This window comes from Sus scrofa, chromosome Y (genome assembly GCF_000003025.6).
Source record: "Sus scrofa isolate TJ Tabasco breed Duroc chromosome Y, Sscrofa11.1, whole genome shotgun sequence".
NCBI lineage: Eukaryota > Metazoa > Chordata > Mammalia > Artiodactyla > Suidae > Sus > Sus scrofa.
Genome location: NC_010462.3, coordinates 39,615,746 through 39,632,562, shown reverse-complemented (window position 1 = coordinate 39,632,562; position 16,817 = coordinate 39,615,746). Strand labels below are relative to the sequence as shown.

At 39.1% G+C, this 16,817-nt stretch overlaps 1 protein-coding gene across 1 annotated transcript in view; it reads right to left on the bottom strand.

Annotated features, from left to right (window-relative positions):
• Positions 740-16,817, bottom strand: part of LOC110257883 (lysine-specific demethylase 5D-like) — a 49,571-nt gene continuing 33,493 nt past the window's right edge. The window contains 18 exon segments of the mRNA XM_021080883.1: positions 740-1,598; positions 1,708-1,907; positions 2,029-2,107; positions 2,383-2,498; positions 2,501-2,749; positions 2,752-2,980; positions 3,087-3,224; positions 3,387-3,566; positions 3,993-4,131; positions 4,946-5,304; positions 5,751-5,847; positions 7,272-7,419; positions 7,565-7,689; positions 7,773-7,954; positions 8,209-8,403; positions 8,521-8,640; positions 13,266-13,428; positions 13,524-13,705. Of these exon segments, the coding sequence (XP_020936542.1) occupies positions 1,245-1,598; positions 1,708-1,907; positions 2,029-2,107; positions 2,383-2,498; positions 2,501-2,749; positions 2,752-2,980; positions 3,087-3,224; positions 3,387-3,566; positions 3,993-4,131; positions 4,946-5,304; positions 5,751-5,847; positions 7,272-7,419; positions 7,565-7,689; positions 7,773-7,954; positions 8,209-8,403; positions 8,521-8,640; positions 13,266-13,428; positions 13,524-13,705 (3,255 nt within the window). The 3' untranslated portion in view covers positions 740-1,244.

The following is a 16,817-nucleotide window of genomic DNA, read 5'->3' as shown; positions in this document are numbered from 1 at the left end:
TAAGAAATTTTTTTTTCTTCTCTTTTTTGGCTGTTCCCACAGAATATGGAAGTTACTGGGCTGAGGAAGCTGAGACCTACAGCACAAGCTGCTGCAACAATGCCAGATCCTTAACCTACTGCGCTGGTCCAAGGCTTGAACCTACACCTCCACAGTTATCTAAGCCACTGGAGAGTCAACAGGGGATTCTTAATCCACTGGGCCACAGTAGAACTTCTCCATCTGTCATATTGGAAAAGGAATATTCTAATAGGAATATATCAAGTAGAAAGCTGAATAAGTAAGTAACCTGTTTAAGATCAAATGTACCAGATACAGAATTTAAAGCCAACTGCATGTGGAAATATACAGATGAGTACTGGGCAACTAAAACTATCTGGAAAAAAAAAAAAAAAAGTAGAGAGAACTGCTATACCTTATTGTATAAAACTTAATAAAATCCAATTAAGACAATGGAATGTTGCCAAAGGAGGAACAAACAGCTCAAGATGTAGACACATCAACATAATTTTCACAAAATGATAACAGAACAAGAAAGAAAATAAGTTTTTCATAAATAATCCTGACACAACTGGCACCCATTAGGAAAAAAAAAAAAAAACCTTGACTTGTCTTACACGAATTAATAGTTCACCCTCACCAAAAAAGATACCATGAATTTTAAAATTGTTTTTACATTCCCCAAACTTAGTCCTTCATTTCTATATTCCTGAAAGTGAAAATAAGGTCCACAGTTATAAAATACACCCAATGGTGTTTTATTGTTATGGAATCAAGTTAAAGAAAGAAAAGTTGGAAGCAAGAACTTTTTTTTTTTCTCTATTACTTTGCCCTTAACAAATATTTACATCAAAAATGTTTTTTATTACAATGTGAACCAAGGTGAAAAAAGAAAAGGAGGTGAACTGCTGGTGGAAGAAGTCTTTAGGTACCAAAATATGTACGTGCCATAAGGAAAAGCAAAAAAAAAATAGAATATAGGAAGAAAAATGAAATCAAATACATTCACCTTTCTCAAGTTTTATTGGATGTAGTCTAGGAAACAACTAGATTAGGAAATCACCCTCTGTATGCTAGTCTCAATAATGTTGCTGGGAAGAGGCATAAATGCACTGTATGAAGGAAGTGAGTTTTAAAACATCAGCTTCCCAAACTCTCTGAAGGAACAAATATTAGAAAAGAAGGTATAGGACCTACAAAGATGCAAGACACAGTGGCGTTAAATATAAATTTTTGTGTTGCTGTCATAACTCTTGCTCCTCAGGGTAGGACAGGTGTAACAAAGGGGTTAAAGAAGGTAAAGATGTTGTAGGAGATGAAACCTCCTCTTGTAAATTATTTTGGTTCCCTTTCAGGATGAGGTTATGCTCTGGAGGGGGTGTTAAAAATGTATCTTCATGGTTTGTTTCCTCTTCAAACCCTTCTTCCTCTTCGCCCACCTCAGGCTTGATCTCTGAGCATCGGGTCTTTTTTGACTTCACCTCTTCTTGAAAGATACATTCAGTCTTTCTACATAAATCTACACTCTGATGCCAGTGCCGTCGCTTCTCCAGTACCTGGCCTCTTAATCGACTTCCCTGATGCTCAGGTTTCTCCAGCTATAATCATACATAGACAAGCACAAAGTTCTGGGTCAGTGGCTAGGCCTACATTTCCTGCCTACTTAGCCTGATATCCTTGGTCTGCCCACCACTCTCACCCTCTCACCTCCAGAAGTGTGTGGATCCGTGCTATATCTGGAGGCTGCCCAGCCTGCAACAGCTGCCAAATGCTGTGGTTCTCATCTAGAGTCACCTCAAGCAGATCCCCCTCCAACATTAGCTCCTCCAGGGGGGCTTTAGTTGCTTCAGGCAGCTCCAACACAGGGCCAGTCAACCGGGGCAGTAACGAGGATAGCTGCTCCAGGTCTGGGTTGTGGAGACAGGTTGGGTTAGAGAATGCCCCTAGTCTTCTCCTCAACACTTTAAGAAAGGCATAGACCACATGCCTGTAGTATTAAGTCAATAACCTATGCACATTTAAACATACCTTTCATAACTGAGCCCTGTCCAGGGGGTACCTTCTCAATACTTTTTATACTGTCTCTGTTCTCTAGCAATCCTTGGACCTGTCAGGAAAAGAAAGAACAGCATGGGTAGGAGTTAAGAGAAGAATCATGCTGTATTCTCCCTCAAAAGCAAATACAGGATCCTCCACCTTTTGGAAGAGGGAAGTAGCAAGCTGACAGAAATGGATACTTTGGAAATCTGGAAAAAAAAGAAGAATGGGGCAAGGAGGCTAAGGCAAGTGAGACTGAAAATTAGAGAACAAAGACAGGGGTGGGCCCAGGGTAGGGAGAGGAAATTAAAATTTAAGGACAAGAGATGGTGCTGGGCTTCTAACCTTACTGATATCCTTGCCACTTCCTTCTCTGAGAGGGTAAGAGGCAGGGGTTGAAAGGTACATAGTGGACTCCGCAGGCCTGCGTTCAGCCTGAAGCCATTGGCGAAGCTCAGCAGCTGTTCCAACAGGTGAGTCACCTCCTTAGAAGCCAAAGCTTGTCTGGCACGACCTTGCCAACCAATGGCCCTCTCTGTGAGGCACTGCAGGGCCTCACCCTCAGGAAGCCGTACAGGTAGCTTCTGCAGTGCTACCAGGAGTGCAAGGATGGTCTCCAGGCGTGGGTGCCGTGAGCGCAGGCAGAGTGGACACAAGAATTTGGTATCCCACTCCCACCAAGCCAGCAGTGGGGATGAGGCAGCACTGGGCCTGGGGAACTGAGGAGGTGGGGTACTGACACACACTGCCCATGGAACCAGTCATGACACAGGTCACACTGCAGAGCTCCCACCCCGGCTGGCACCTGTCCACACACACAGATGGAGGGTGCAGAGGAAGCTGTGCTTGATGATGCCAAAAGGCTGGGCTTGGTGGAGTTAATATGTCGCAGCTCTAAGATTCCCTCCTTCTCCTTCTGTTCCCTGTCTTTGAAGGCCATGATCTGCCATATCCAATAAAGAATGAAAGGAGATCCACCCCTTCCCTCTAATAGTGCCATTAACATCTGAAATCAGGTTCTTCACACCCTCTGTGCCAAGGTTGCTTACCACAGAGCCTGGGTCCCTGAGGTCCTGTGCAGAAAGTCCCAGCAGCTCTGTATCAGATTTGTGTAACTTCAGTTCCTTTTTCAGCCACCGGTTGTGCTTGGTCCTGCCTAAACCAGTGTCTGCACTTGGGCAGAGCACCTGAGGCAGAGAGGCAGAGAAGTCATGGTCAAGATACCCATACCTCACAGCTGCTCTCCTCTCTTTCCAGTAACCCCCAAACCCCTATCTGCTCCTGTGAATCATCTCACATCAGACAGGACAGGAACAAAAGAGATTGTGAATGAGGACCCCAGGTCTCACCTCTAACAGTGTGAAGCATGAATTCTTCTTCAGGAAGGTCTTGGAGGCCTTTGCTCTCCAGGAGTGTGCTGTTAATACCTGCAACTCCAGCTGTCTCAATTCCTCCAGCCCTACAGGTAGGTCACGGCCCACAGCGACCAAGCCCTCCAAGTCATCCAAGCATGCTTAGTGGTCACCATTCTGGGACAGGTACAAAAGAAACCTCACCTTAGTACTGCCAGAAATTATCAAGTCTAGATATTCTGAGCAATCCTGAGTTTCAAGAAACATGGTCATGAAGAAAATCTATAGATTATTGTGAAGGAAAAAAATGGGATAGGAACTACTTTTCTATAAGAACTCCTACTTTCACTGGTCCAGAAAAAAAAAAAAATCCACTGAACAGTTCACTTATTGTTCTGCTTTGCTGTCTAGCTCCTTCCATGTTGATACTCTGTGCTCTGCTTCTCCTTCCACTTATGCTTTATGCTGATATCCTTAGTTTCTTCACAACTCCCTTCAATATGCAGCTTTCACTTTCTAGCACAACCCAACTAAACTGTCTAAAAAAAACCTGTCCTTCTAGCTGTATATTTCCAGTGCAAAAGAAGGATATAAGGTCCTCACTTGGATTTCATTCACATCAGCAATCCAAGCCTGAGCCTTGGTCAGAGCCTCTTTGAGTGCCTGGATATTAGGGAGGTGAACAGGAATGTTTTCTGCCTCACGAATTATGGCTTCCAATGTAGATGGTGGATGCTTCTGCCTAAAAATTTTATGGAAAAAACAAATCCATCATTAACATTAATGTGTATATACATATATATATGTGTGTGTATATATCATCATTAAACATTAATTTGTATATATATACGTGTGTGTACATATGTTTATATATATATAAACAAATCCATCCTTAAACATTAATACACATATATGTGTATATATATGTATATATATTATATGGATTATATATGTATATATACACATATATTTTTATATATATGTATTTTATATATATATAAAACCGTATTTTTTTTTGCTCTGGGTTTGACAAAATCATAAGCAATAATAAGTTTGACAGAGAAAGTGAGCCTCAATTCCTCAATTCTGAATGATTCTCTAAACACTGAAGTAGATATGTAACTGTCATGCCCAGCATCTCTGCTTGGCAAAGTAACTCAACTCAGGAGTATTTCAACTACCTTTAAATAGCAGTATGTAATGGAACAGGATGATATGTCATCATATTTCTCCCCCCAGTGGATTTTATTTATTTATTTATTTATTTTTTGTCTTTTTGCCTTTTTCTAGGGCAGCTCCTGCACGGCATATGGAGGTTCCCGGGCTAGGGATCGAATCAGAGCCATAGCCACCGGCCTACACCAGAGTCATGGCAACGTGGGATCTGAGCCGCATCTGCAACCTACACCACAGCTCACGGCAACACTGGATCATTAACCTACTGAGCAGGGCCAAGGATCGAACCTGCAACCCCATGGTTCCTAGTCAGATTTGTTAACCACTGAGCCACGACGGGAACTCCTCATCAATTCTTTATAGTTTATCAGATGCTCCACCTGGACTCCAGGCAGAAATGAGCCTTTTCTTCCCAGTGCTCTGCAATGGTCAGCAGCTCCTGAAGCTCAGCACGCACCTTGTCTACAGAAGGGCTGGAAGCTACTTTGGTACCTGTAACCAACAGCCCCTGCATGATGACAAGAGATCCCCTTTGAGCTGAAGGGGCCAGAGCTTGCTTCACTTCATCTAGCCATCCTGCTTGCTCCACACACTGCTGAAGCTGATGGGCTTCAGGGACCTCCACACCCAGCTGCCGCCCTCTCTCCAACAGGGACCGCAATAGTCCCAGACTTGGGGTCAGTGAGGTCAGGGCCTCCCGGGCCTCAGCTTGGTAGGCCTCCACTTGCTGCAGGAAATCCTGCAGAGAGAATGAAGAATAAATTTTTAGCCATTTATATACTTAACACATGTTTTTGATCTGCTCCCCATCTTCCCTCATAGGTAGACTTATACTTACCTTCAGAAGACATGATCTACTTGATGTCAAAAGGCATTTATTTACCATAAACACCATACTTCTTGGTTAATTATATGAAATATCATTTTAACCTTCTAGAAGCTTCTTGAAACTTTAAAGTCTTAAAAAAAAAATCTTTACACCCTCTTTGATTTTTCAATTCCAAAAGTCAACCTTGTATGTATCTGTATACTTAGCATCAAAGCGTCCAAGAAAGATGTATTACATCTTCTCAGAAAGATGTATTATAGAATTACTCAGAACAATCAGTTCTCAAACTTTCCTAGAATCTCATACTTGGCTGGTATCTGATGTTAACAAGAATTCCATTCCAGGTCCCTCTTCACCTTTATAGCCCCAATTTCACGCATGGCACAGGGGAGGCTGTGCATCTGCTCAAGAAGGACCTGGAGCTCAGTCAGTGTCAGCTGTGGTGTTTCAATCCTGCAGGAGTCAGGGAGAAAAGATTCACTTAGTGAACCTCCTAAGGCCATACCTCATGCATTTTGAAAAATCCATCATTCTTATTTCTCTTCCATGATAATAGAAACATCTTCAAAAGTCATTTTCTAAGTTCAGGGACTCTGAATCAATTAAGGTTAAGATGAAAAAGATCTGAGGATATTTGACAGTCTTCTTTTATAGAAATTGTTAAAGAAGAGACTGAAGATACTGACATGAGAGAACCCAAGTCTTTGAGGAAATTTAATAGACTGTCATTAATTAGAAAAATAAAAATAACAGATTTTTTTTTAATAGCCTATGAGATGGTCCCTAGATAACTTATTTTTTTGTAGTTATCAGTGAAGACATACAAATAGTCCAAAATGAAGAGAAAATAAAAGTAAACAGCCAACAGCATATAACAGATGAAGCTAAAGATAATAATTCAATTAGTTATAATCAAAATAGAGTATCCACATTTTAAAGCAAAAGACATGGAAGGATTAAGTAGTAAGAAGTGTTATGATACATAAGGATCAAATAATAATAGGTACTCTATTCTTAAGAGTTCACTGTGTCAGAAATTGACAGTTCCAAATGATGACTAAGAGTTCTTTGATTAAAACTGACTATAAGAGAATGAACTAAAGAAGGCCAGGAAGTTTCAGGGGTGAGAACCCAAGACAGACTGTGATCATGAGCCACTGAAGATGAGTATCTTTGGCTAAAGTGGAAAAGTTTTCATTCTTTTGAAGTAGAGAAAAGCAAGTTGTCTATTTAAGGGGAATTCACTACAACTACCACACTAAATTTAAAGAATTAATTTTTTCTTTAATTCTTTAAATTTAGAAAATGACTTTAATATTCTGATTAACAGCACTTGCTATACTTTCTTTATGTAAAATTTATAAAGTGTCCATATGTAAATAAATAATCACTCAGTTAATTTTTCAGTCTAAAGAGATGAACTATTCTCATACATTTTTGACAACCAATAGGTAAATCTTATCTGAGAACTTTCACCAAACTCTAAAACTGTATCTACCTACATAGCTAAAAATAAATTTACATAAATTCTGATGGTTGAGTATTTTTATAAAATTTGCCAACCAGCAGTGCATGACAACAATTTTTTTACTGTATCTTGTTACCACTGCCATTTGTGGTTGAAAGTTTGAACTACATCTTACATTTCAAATTGTCCACTTTCAGTGGTTTGCTGTTCCTATTACATTGTTTCCATTTGTTAATAACCTCTCACTATAAGTTATCCTGTGTTGAATCTATGCTTCTTCAACTAGGTACTACATTAAGTACTGGTCACCACCACATAAAGTATTTACTTTTTTGATAAATGGGTTATCTACAATCTACTCATTTATTTCTTAGTGATTTTCACATATTGCCATAACTTTGTTACATACCTGACTCCCTGACCACTGACCAGGCCCAAGACTTGGGAAACACAAGCCTCTGCTTTATTTAAGCAGTTAGTTAACTGCTGAAGCAGCTCATTGTCAGGAAACCTTCTTTCGCGGGCCTCAGTCTCTAGTGCTCTTAGCTCTTCAAAGCCTGGAGAGAAAGGAAGTTGCAAGAGGTAGGCAGTGTTTTGAAAACCTAAGGAAGAGTGGTTGAGTGTGCTAAGGAAGAGTGGTTGAGTGTGCTTAAGGAAAAAAACAGAGCATGCACCTAGGTTCTCCCAACTTATATTACTTACTCCGCTTTTGGCCATCCTGCACCTCCAGAGCCATTCGCACTTTGTTGGCCCAGGTGTCAAAGGACTCAGCCCGAACCTTCAGATTATGTAACATGGCAGGGAGCTCATCCAAGGTGTACCGATACCTGGAGGAAGGGGAGGCAAAAAAAAGTACATCTGGCCCAGCTCCATAATCGCTCTGTGTTCTCCAATTAGGCCTCATGCTCACCGCAGGTACTGCCGACTACTGGAACATTTGCATAGGTCATTGATGTGGGAAAGGCAGACAAGGCCATCTGGGCAGTCACAGCAGGCCAGGGCTGATAGGAAGCACGTGGTCTTGCACTTGATGCACTGGCGTTCGTCATCTGGGAGCAGCTCAAAAGCCTCTCGCTCAGCCTCCGTGATGCCCTGGGGGTGTTCAACCCACATATACTGTAAAGACTAAGAGCAGGGTTGTTGCCACCCCACCTCAGCCAACACTGAGCCCTGATGGGGGCTCAATCTTGTAAGGATAGCTGTAGAGAAATTGGAAGAAAAAAACATAAACAAGTATACTTTCTTTCAACTTCAAAGTATATGACTTAGAGATGAGGCAGAGTGCATTTCTGTCTGAGTCTATAGTCTATTTGACTGAATCCCAAGTTCTACTACCCACCACCCACCTTTTCCAAAAGGGCCTTTCGTAAACGTCGCTCCTCCTGCACCATAATGAACATCTCTTTGTGCACAGCCACAGCCAGATTTAGGTCTAACTTCTCTGGAAAGGCTGCCATCTTGCATATGAGCTCCTCATGGGAAAACACACAGTAGCGCCAAAGCTGGCGATAGTGTTCAACACACTGGCGTCCAGCAGGTAGCTGCAAGTAGTTCAAGAATGTGTGTGTGGCAATCTGCAGACTAGAGTGCTTAGCTTCTCCACAATAACCTCCACTCTTTATGCCTTTCTATCCAAATCTACCACATCCCGCACTCACCCAGTCAGCAGTACAAAAGTTGACAGCCTCTGCAAAGTTGTACCCTTGGTTAAATCCACTGTGGTAAGCACGAGGGAAAGTGATAACAAATTCTCCTGCATACTGGTTTGTGCGGACAACCTGAGATGTAGAGAGAATACAGCGTAGGTCAGGAGTAATGACTGAATGTAGACTTAAAAATGCCTCTTGGAGTTCCCGTCGTGGCGCAGTGGTTAACGAATCTGACTAGAAACCATGAGGTTGCGGGTTCGGTCCCTGCCCTTGCTCAGTGGGTTAATGATCCGGTGTTGCCGTGAGCTGTGGTGTAGGTTGCAGACGCGGCTTGGATCCTGAGTTGCTGTGGCTCTGGTGTAGGCCGGTGGCTACAGTTCCGACTCGACCCCTAGCCTGGGAACCTCCATATGCCGTGGGAGCGGCCCAAGAAATATCAAAAAGACAAAAAAAAAAAAAAAAAAGCCTCTTACATAGACTCCATCTGCATTTATGTGCTTTGAAAGAGAAAATGAGAGTGTAAGATTTAAAACATATTCTGAGAAAAGTACATTAAAAAGTATAATTAAAGAAAAAATTAAAAGAATCATCCATGATATATGAAGCAAATTCATAACTTCTTCAATAAATAGAGAAATGTCAACTTAAAATGTCAGGAAATGATGGAAGGAGAACTCCAAATCCTCTAATGATGAAATTGGCAAAATGCGTAAAAGTATTTTCAAAACTCTGTAATAAAAACAGAAACTATTAAGCCAATAACTAAAAAAAAAGCAAAGAAAAAAAAGAAAAAGATATTCAAAAATTTTTGTAAAAGTGACTGACAGTATCATAATTTCTCTACCTATAATCCCTCCACCCAATCTCAACAGCTACCTTAAGGACAACAGTTTAAGATCGTGATGCAGCTTTCTGATGCCATGTAGCACAGTGTGAATATTGGTTTCAAAGAACAGAGTTCTATTTTTTGACCTGTCATATGGCTCCTTAAAAAGTCAGGTCAAGGATCTGCCCTTATTTCATCTGCCTGAGAAGTGGCTTTCCATGTGCTGTTGAAAGCATGCAAATAAAATGTTAGACATGCCACCTGAAGTAAGAGAAAATATACTTAACAAAAAATAAATTCTAAAATGCCTGGGAAGGAAAAGTCAGGGGAAAGAGATATTTGGGGAAAAGAGGCCCTGAAAAGCTCCCACTTATTTCCAGAAATTGAGAAGGCTACACGCATGCTACAAAAAAAAACCTGTGAAAACCATAAGCTCCCACCTCTGCCTGACTTTCAGGCATCACCAAAGTAGAAGGTGAAAGCTGAATCAGTTTTAAACTAAGCACTGAAAAAGAGCCCCTAGACAGAGCCAATTAAGGAAGACTTGGAAGATATTTCTCTCTCTGGTTAAAGGAAAAACACTTTTGGTAGATGAGCATCACACTAATCAGAACAGAGAAAAAGAACAATTTCAAAACTAGGCAGAGGTGGTAGCTGCATAATACTGTGACTGTAATGAACTGTCACTTTATCTCAACACCCACATCTCCAAAAAGCCATTGGAAAAGTCACTGAACAGTCTCTACCACAAAAAGCAGCAATAACAAATACTGAAAGGACACAGTTAACGGCACAACCCATCAGAAACACAATACTTAAAAGCCCTATTTTTTCCCCCTCTCTTCCTTCTTTCCTTCGTTTCCTTTCACTCTGCCTTCCTTCCTCCCTCCTTCACCTTCTTGTCTTTTCAGGGCCCTACCCAAGGCATATGGAGGTTCCCAGGCTAGGGGTCCAATGAGAGCTGTAGCTGCTGGCCTACACCACAGCCACAACAATGCCAGATCTGAGCCACATCTGCAACCCACACCACAGCTCAGGGTAATGCTGGATCCTTAACCCACTGAGTGAGTCCAGGGATCAAATCTGCATCCTCAAGGATACTAGTCAGATTTGTTTCTGCTAAGCCACCATGGGAACTCCCCAAAGCTCCATTTTTCAAAACAATATTAGGAGGCATATGAAAAAAAAGTATGAATAAGAATATGGCTTATTCAACAAAAGCATCCCTGAGATACCCTAAAAACTGAAGTTGACAAAGACTGAAAATCAACTGCTTAAATTGGCTGAAACAGTTAAAGAAATACTGTTCAAACAAGAAAAACATGAGAAATAACGTCTCTCCTTACAATAGATAATTTCAGTAAAGATAATAATAATAAAAAGGAAATGGGTATTTTTAAGCTAAAAAGGACTACAACAAAAGTAAGAAATTCAGTGGAGGATTTCAATAGATTTGAGCAGGTTGAAGAAAGAATCAGAAAGCTTTAAAATAGACTGAGATTATCTTCTCAGAAAAGCAGTGGAAAAATCACTCACACAGAAAAACACAGAACATAAAACGTGTGAGATAGGAATAATTACACCAATAATGACTGAACAATTTCTAAATTTCAGGAAAAAATGTGCACATCCCAAAAGCTCAATCCATAGTACACAGAATAAATTTTAAAAAACACGGTATAACCAATCTGTCAAAAGCTGAGGAAAAGACAGAATCAAGAGTGTAAGAGAAAAGCAATTCTTAGTATATCATAGATCTTTAATGAGACTATCAACAGATTTCTCATCAAAAATCAGGGATGCCAAAGGTTGGGATAACATATTTACGGTGATTAAAGGGAAAAAAAAGGACAAATAAAGGTATTTCTAGAGAATTAAAAGCTGAGGAAGTCTCCAGTAGACATGCTCTGCAAGAAGTACTATAGAGTCTTTCAGAGTGAAATTAAAGGACACTACAAGCATATAACTAGATCAATGCAAAGAAAGAAGACTGAAAAAGCATCTATACTGACAAAGCCAATATAATATTGAGTAACTGCACTTTTTACAACTTCTATTCTATGAAATGAGAAGTTGATGAAATGATAATTACAAAACCATGTTGATAAGCAAACAATAAATGATACCGAAAATGTAATTTGTAACAATAATAACATGAAGGGGGACAGAGCTGCAGAGGAATGAAACTTAATTTTATCTTGTTTACAAGAAACTCACATACAAAGACATGAACAGGCTATAAGTGAAAGGATAGAGACATATAATCCTGGTTAATAGTGACCAAAAGAAAGCAGGTAAGGCTGTAGTAATACCAGGCAAAATAGCCTTTGAATAAAACATGGTCATGGAATGAAGGGCATTTTATATTTACAAAAGGTCAATGTCTCTCACATACACAAAAAAAAGGGATCTGGAATTTCCGTTGTGGCTCAGTGGAAACCAACCCGACTAGTATCCATAAGGATGAAGGTTTGATCCCTGGCCTTGCTTGGTGGGTTAAGATCTGGCATTGCCATGAGCTGTGGTGTAGATCACAGACACTGCTCTGATCCAGTGTTGCTGTGGCAGAGGCCAGAGGCTACAGCTCTGATTCGACCCCTCGCATGCAAACTTCCATATGCTGCCAAATGTGGTCCTAAAAATACAAAAAAAAAAAAAAAAAAAAGGAAGAAGAAAAAAGGCAATCAACAAAAGCAAAAGTTAGTCTCTTAAAATGGTTAACAAAATTAACATTTAGCTATAGAGTATGACAAGAGAATATTCAAATGATTAAAATGAGAAATGAGGAGTTCCCGTAGTGGCACAGTCGTTAATGAATCTGACTAGGAACCATGAGGTTGCAGGTTCAATCCCTGGCCTTGCTCAGTGGGTTAAGGATCTGGCGTCCGTGAGCTGTGGTGTAGGTTGCAGACATGGCTCAGATACCAAGTTGCTGTGGCTCTGGCATAGGACGGCGGCTACAGCTCCGATTGGACCCCTAGCCTGGGAACCTCCATATGCTGCGGGAGCGGCCCAAGAAATAGCAAAAACACACACACACAAAAAAAGAGAGAAATGAAAGTGGCATTACTACTAACATTACAGAAATAAAAAGGATAAGAAAATACTTATGAATAACTACATAAGTAAATGAGATAATCTAGATGAAATGAACAAACTCCAGTCAAATATAACTAGGAGTGTGTACTGACTATATAAGAGAAAAATTAAGCAAGAATCAAGAGGCAATACAAATGGCAGAACTAGATAGAACTGATTTCATTATAATCAGTATTCAGGCTGCTTTAAAATGAGACAATACTGATGTTAGCAAAGAAGGAAAAAGTTCAAAGAAGAACTTTTAAAATGTCAAAACTGGAAAGGAGCCTTGATGATGCCAAGTCCACTTTATGCAGATGGAAACACTAAGGGAGGTGGACTTCACTTATGAAAATGTTGTGTGGTGGTTAATTGAACTCTAATAAAAGCTCAAATGAAAAAATGTGAAGTGTGTTGCAGAGATAGTGTGCTACTTTATCTCCTACAAACTGCTGGCTTAGTAACGTCTACTAAACAGGCTGATACCAATTAATCATGGAACCTTTCAAGTCTGAAATCCATCCGAACACTGTTTTAGCTTTGTAATGTTAGAATTTATGCCCAGTAAACAGAAAAATTACAAACGAGGTGTTACATTCTAAGTCCAGAATCTAGATTTTAAATTTTATGTTGTTAAATAATTATCTAATTTCTTTTCTCTTCCACTTAAGGATACTCTACCCTAGAAATCTACAATGGATTGAAAGCTTGACAGTAGCATATAAAGTGAAAGAGGGATATGATGTTAAATCTAGTCTCCACACTGGAATGCGTATTTCAAAACTAACTTCTTCCTACCCAACCTAAGGCAAACATCAAACCCACTGGCCTGTCATTTCTAGGTACTCACCGGTACACCATGAGACATGAGGGTATTTGGATTCATGAGGGTGACAAGTTGGTGTAAAAGGTCAGGCTGGCTATCAAACAGTTCAGGCGTCACACTCTTCATCACCTCCTCCAAGTGCTCTGCTGCCCGTGATGGTACCCCATACCAGGTCTTTGGCTCACCCCTGCTCAGGTACAGAGGAGACATATAAAATCAAGAAATATTTTGGCATACTGATGGAGTTTAAATGTGCATCTCAACCATTTTGACCCCACTCACCAGTGCAGGTAATTAATCGAGTAACTCCAGTGATCCTCAATATGCCAACAAAATGTGGAGAACACCATGCCCACATATAGCCAGGGAACCTTCATGCCTGATATGTCTGCATTTATGTGGCAGAAAACAGACTGATCCAACAGTGGCAGCACATTCAGGTTCCAACCACTAGTTGCATACTCCTGTCAGGTCAGAGATTTGCTAGAGTGAGTAAGGGAGCAGTTACGTTAAGAAAGGCAAAGTAAGCTAGGCTTACAGAAGTAAACTGTGTTCACAGGCCATATTGCTTGCTCTAATGTGGGAGTAAAAACAGTAATCACAGTCCCTCAAGAAACCCACTGTGATTTCAAAATGCAAAAATATCTTTTCTCCCAGGGACAGAAAGAATTCTAAGTCAAAATACTAACCATTTACAATGAATATTAAGATATATCTGCCTCTGAAAGTAACAAACTCTTTTCATAAATGTTCTTTTTTAAATTTTTTTTTGTGTTTTTGCCATTTCTTGGGCTGCTCCTGCAGCATATGGAAGTTCCCAGGCTAGGGGTCCAAAAGGAGCTGTAGCCACCAGCCAATGCCACAGCCACAGCAATGCAGGATCCAAGCCGTGTCTAGGACCTACACTACAGCTCACGGCAACGCCGGATCCTTAACCCACTGAGCAAGGCCAGGAATCGAACCTGAAACCTCATGGTTAACCCCTGAGCCATGATGGGAACGCCCATAAATGTTCTTTGATATCACTTACCCCACTTATACTTCCGGCATTAAGCCCTTAATGAAAATCTACACACAACGATGTCTATAAATTATTTATATCTTTAATGATTTACATCTTTAATAATTATTTACATCTTAAATTTGTATCTTCAAAATATCACAATCATATTTTCATTTTATATACCTTTGTATTATTTGTACAAAAGAAACAAACACACAGATAACAAAAAAACCAACAAAAATAGGTTATACTCTAAATCTTACCCAGACCTTAGTACTACACTGTGTATTTTCTACACGATATGTTACGCTACCTCTTACTTTCAAACTATTAGATTATTCATCTCATCCTATTTACTTTTTCAGACTTAAATTATTAATACATTTTTGGGAGCACCAAAGACGAGTGAAATCTCAGATGAGGAAATTAAGGGCCCATCTCTTCAAAGGAACACTAAGAAAACTGGCAAAAATTACCAGATTCATTTTATCAGAATTCTGAATAATTTTGTCTGCACAAGTTTACTGCAACCAAAAGACAACACAATTATGAGAAAAAAAAAAAACAACAAAAAACAGTAAACACAGCAGAAAGTTTGCTTTATATTTTAACTTATCCTTACCCACCCCCAACCCTGTAGCTCAGTGGTAATCTTGAAAACAGCAGCCATATTGCTGGTACCATGAGTATTCCTGGTACTAGGAAGAACAAAAGAGACCTAGTCTAGAACAAATGTGTTTCTTTTGACCTGTTTCAGAATATACTGAAGAACTAATGCCAAAGGTGTATCTTTATTTTGCCTAACTCAGAACTATCTCAGAATTAAGAATTAGCTATGAAGGAAATTTCTGAAAAATACTAAAAAGCAAATGAACTAAACAAACCTCTAATAATAGAGGAAAAGAACAGCAAATAACAGTTGGGTCAAACAATAGATACCATAATACATCTACAAAGCAAAACTGAAAGTAAGATGTTTGAGGCATTAAAGTTTTGAAAACTCCCTTTACTCTAACTGGATATTCGAGTTTTGCTCAAGTTGAAAGTAAGAGTTCGAGGCAATGCTGTAAACAACATATCTAAGTATTGACACATCATACTCTGAGTCAATCTGCAAAGAATGAAAGAGTATTCAGAGATTTGACAAAAAACTTAAGTCTTTTGCAAAACTGTTTAGAAAGTCACTTAAAAGAAAAATAACCCCAAGAACCAGCGACAATAAACACAAAGGGAAGGAGAATCCGATATCCAGAGTTGCCACATTAAAATACTCAAAATGCGCAGTTGTTGCAAAAAATTAGGAGGCATGCAAAAACAATAAAACCCAGGAAACCTGACCAATTCAATGAGAAAGAAATATTTAAAAAAAGAGAACAAAGAAATTGTCAGACAGCAGAGACAGTGGACTTATTAAAAAATACCTCTCAGTATCTTAAATATGCTTAAAAAGCTTAAGAAAACCGTAGAAAAAGAACTAAAGGAAACCAGAATTAAGTATCCTCAAACAGGCTCAAAAGAGAGAAAGAAAATAAAATTGTCTCAAGTACAAACGCTGGTGCTGCAAAGTATCATAAATAAAAGCAAAAAATTCACTAGAGGAGTTCAAAAGATTCCAAAAGGCAGAACTACATTCAGGAAACGTGAAGGCAGTTCGATTGAAGTTATTCACAATGAGGAGCAAAAATTTTTAATAACAGAGGAAAACAAACAGAGCCTAACGCAGCTGTGGGACACAATCAACATACATAGAATAGGACATCTAAAGAGAGAGAAAATAAAGGGATACATAGACTATTTCAAGAAAAAATGGCTGAAAACTTCCTAAAAGGTGTCAAAATCTACACATCTAACAGGCCTAATGCAATCTAATTATGGACATAAAAAAATCCACACTGAGACATATCACAGACAAATTTTTGGAAGCTAAAAGAGACTCTTATAAGCTGTAAGACAGAAGCGGCATCTCTCCTACAAGGTATCTTCAGTATGATTAACATCCTATTTCTCCTTAGAAACTAAGGGTACCATTAAAACCAGGAAAGAAAAAAAGATAAATCAAAAATTCTGTAACTGATAAAATCATCCTTCAAAAATGAAGGACAAATTGACACTCTAAACCAAAACTGAGGAAACTGCACTAAAAGAAACAGTAAATAGAATTATTTAGGCAGTTCAAAAATCACCAGACCGCAATTCAAAGGTATATAAGAAAATATGGTAAAGATAATTACACGTAAACATGAAAGCTGATACTATTATTTTTTTTATTTTGAGATTTTTTTTCCCCTTATAACATAACCACAAATGTATAATTATAACTCTGTTACTGGGTACACAATTTATAAAGATGTAATTTACTACAATAACAAAAGGATACAGAAGACTTTTATAACATTTTTTGGATATAATTGAAACTAAGGTGGTATTAATTCAAAATAGTGTAACATATTAGTTGTCTATGAAAAAACTAATACACAAAAAAAGAAAATAACATACTGAGAAAAGTCAATTAAGGAATCAAACAAAAGATGAGCAAGTAATAAAGGAAAAAATAACCAATTAAAAAATTAAGA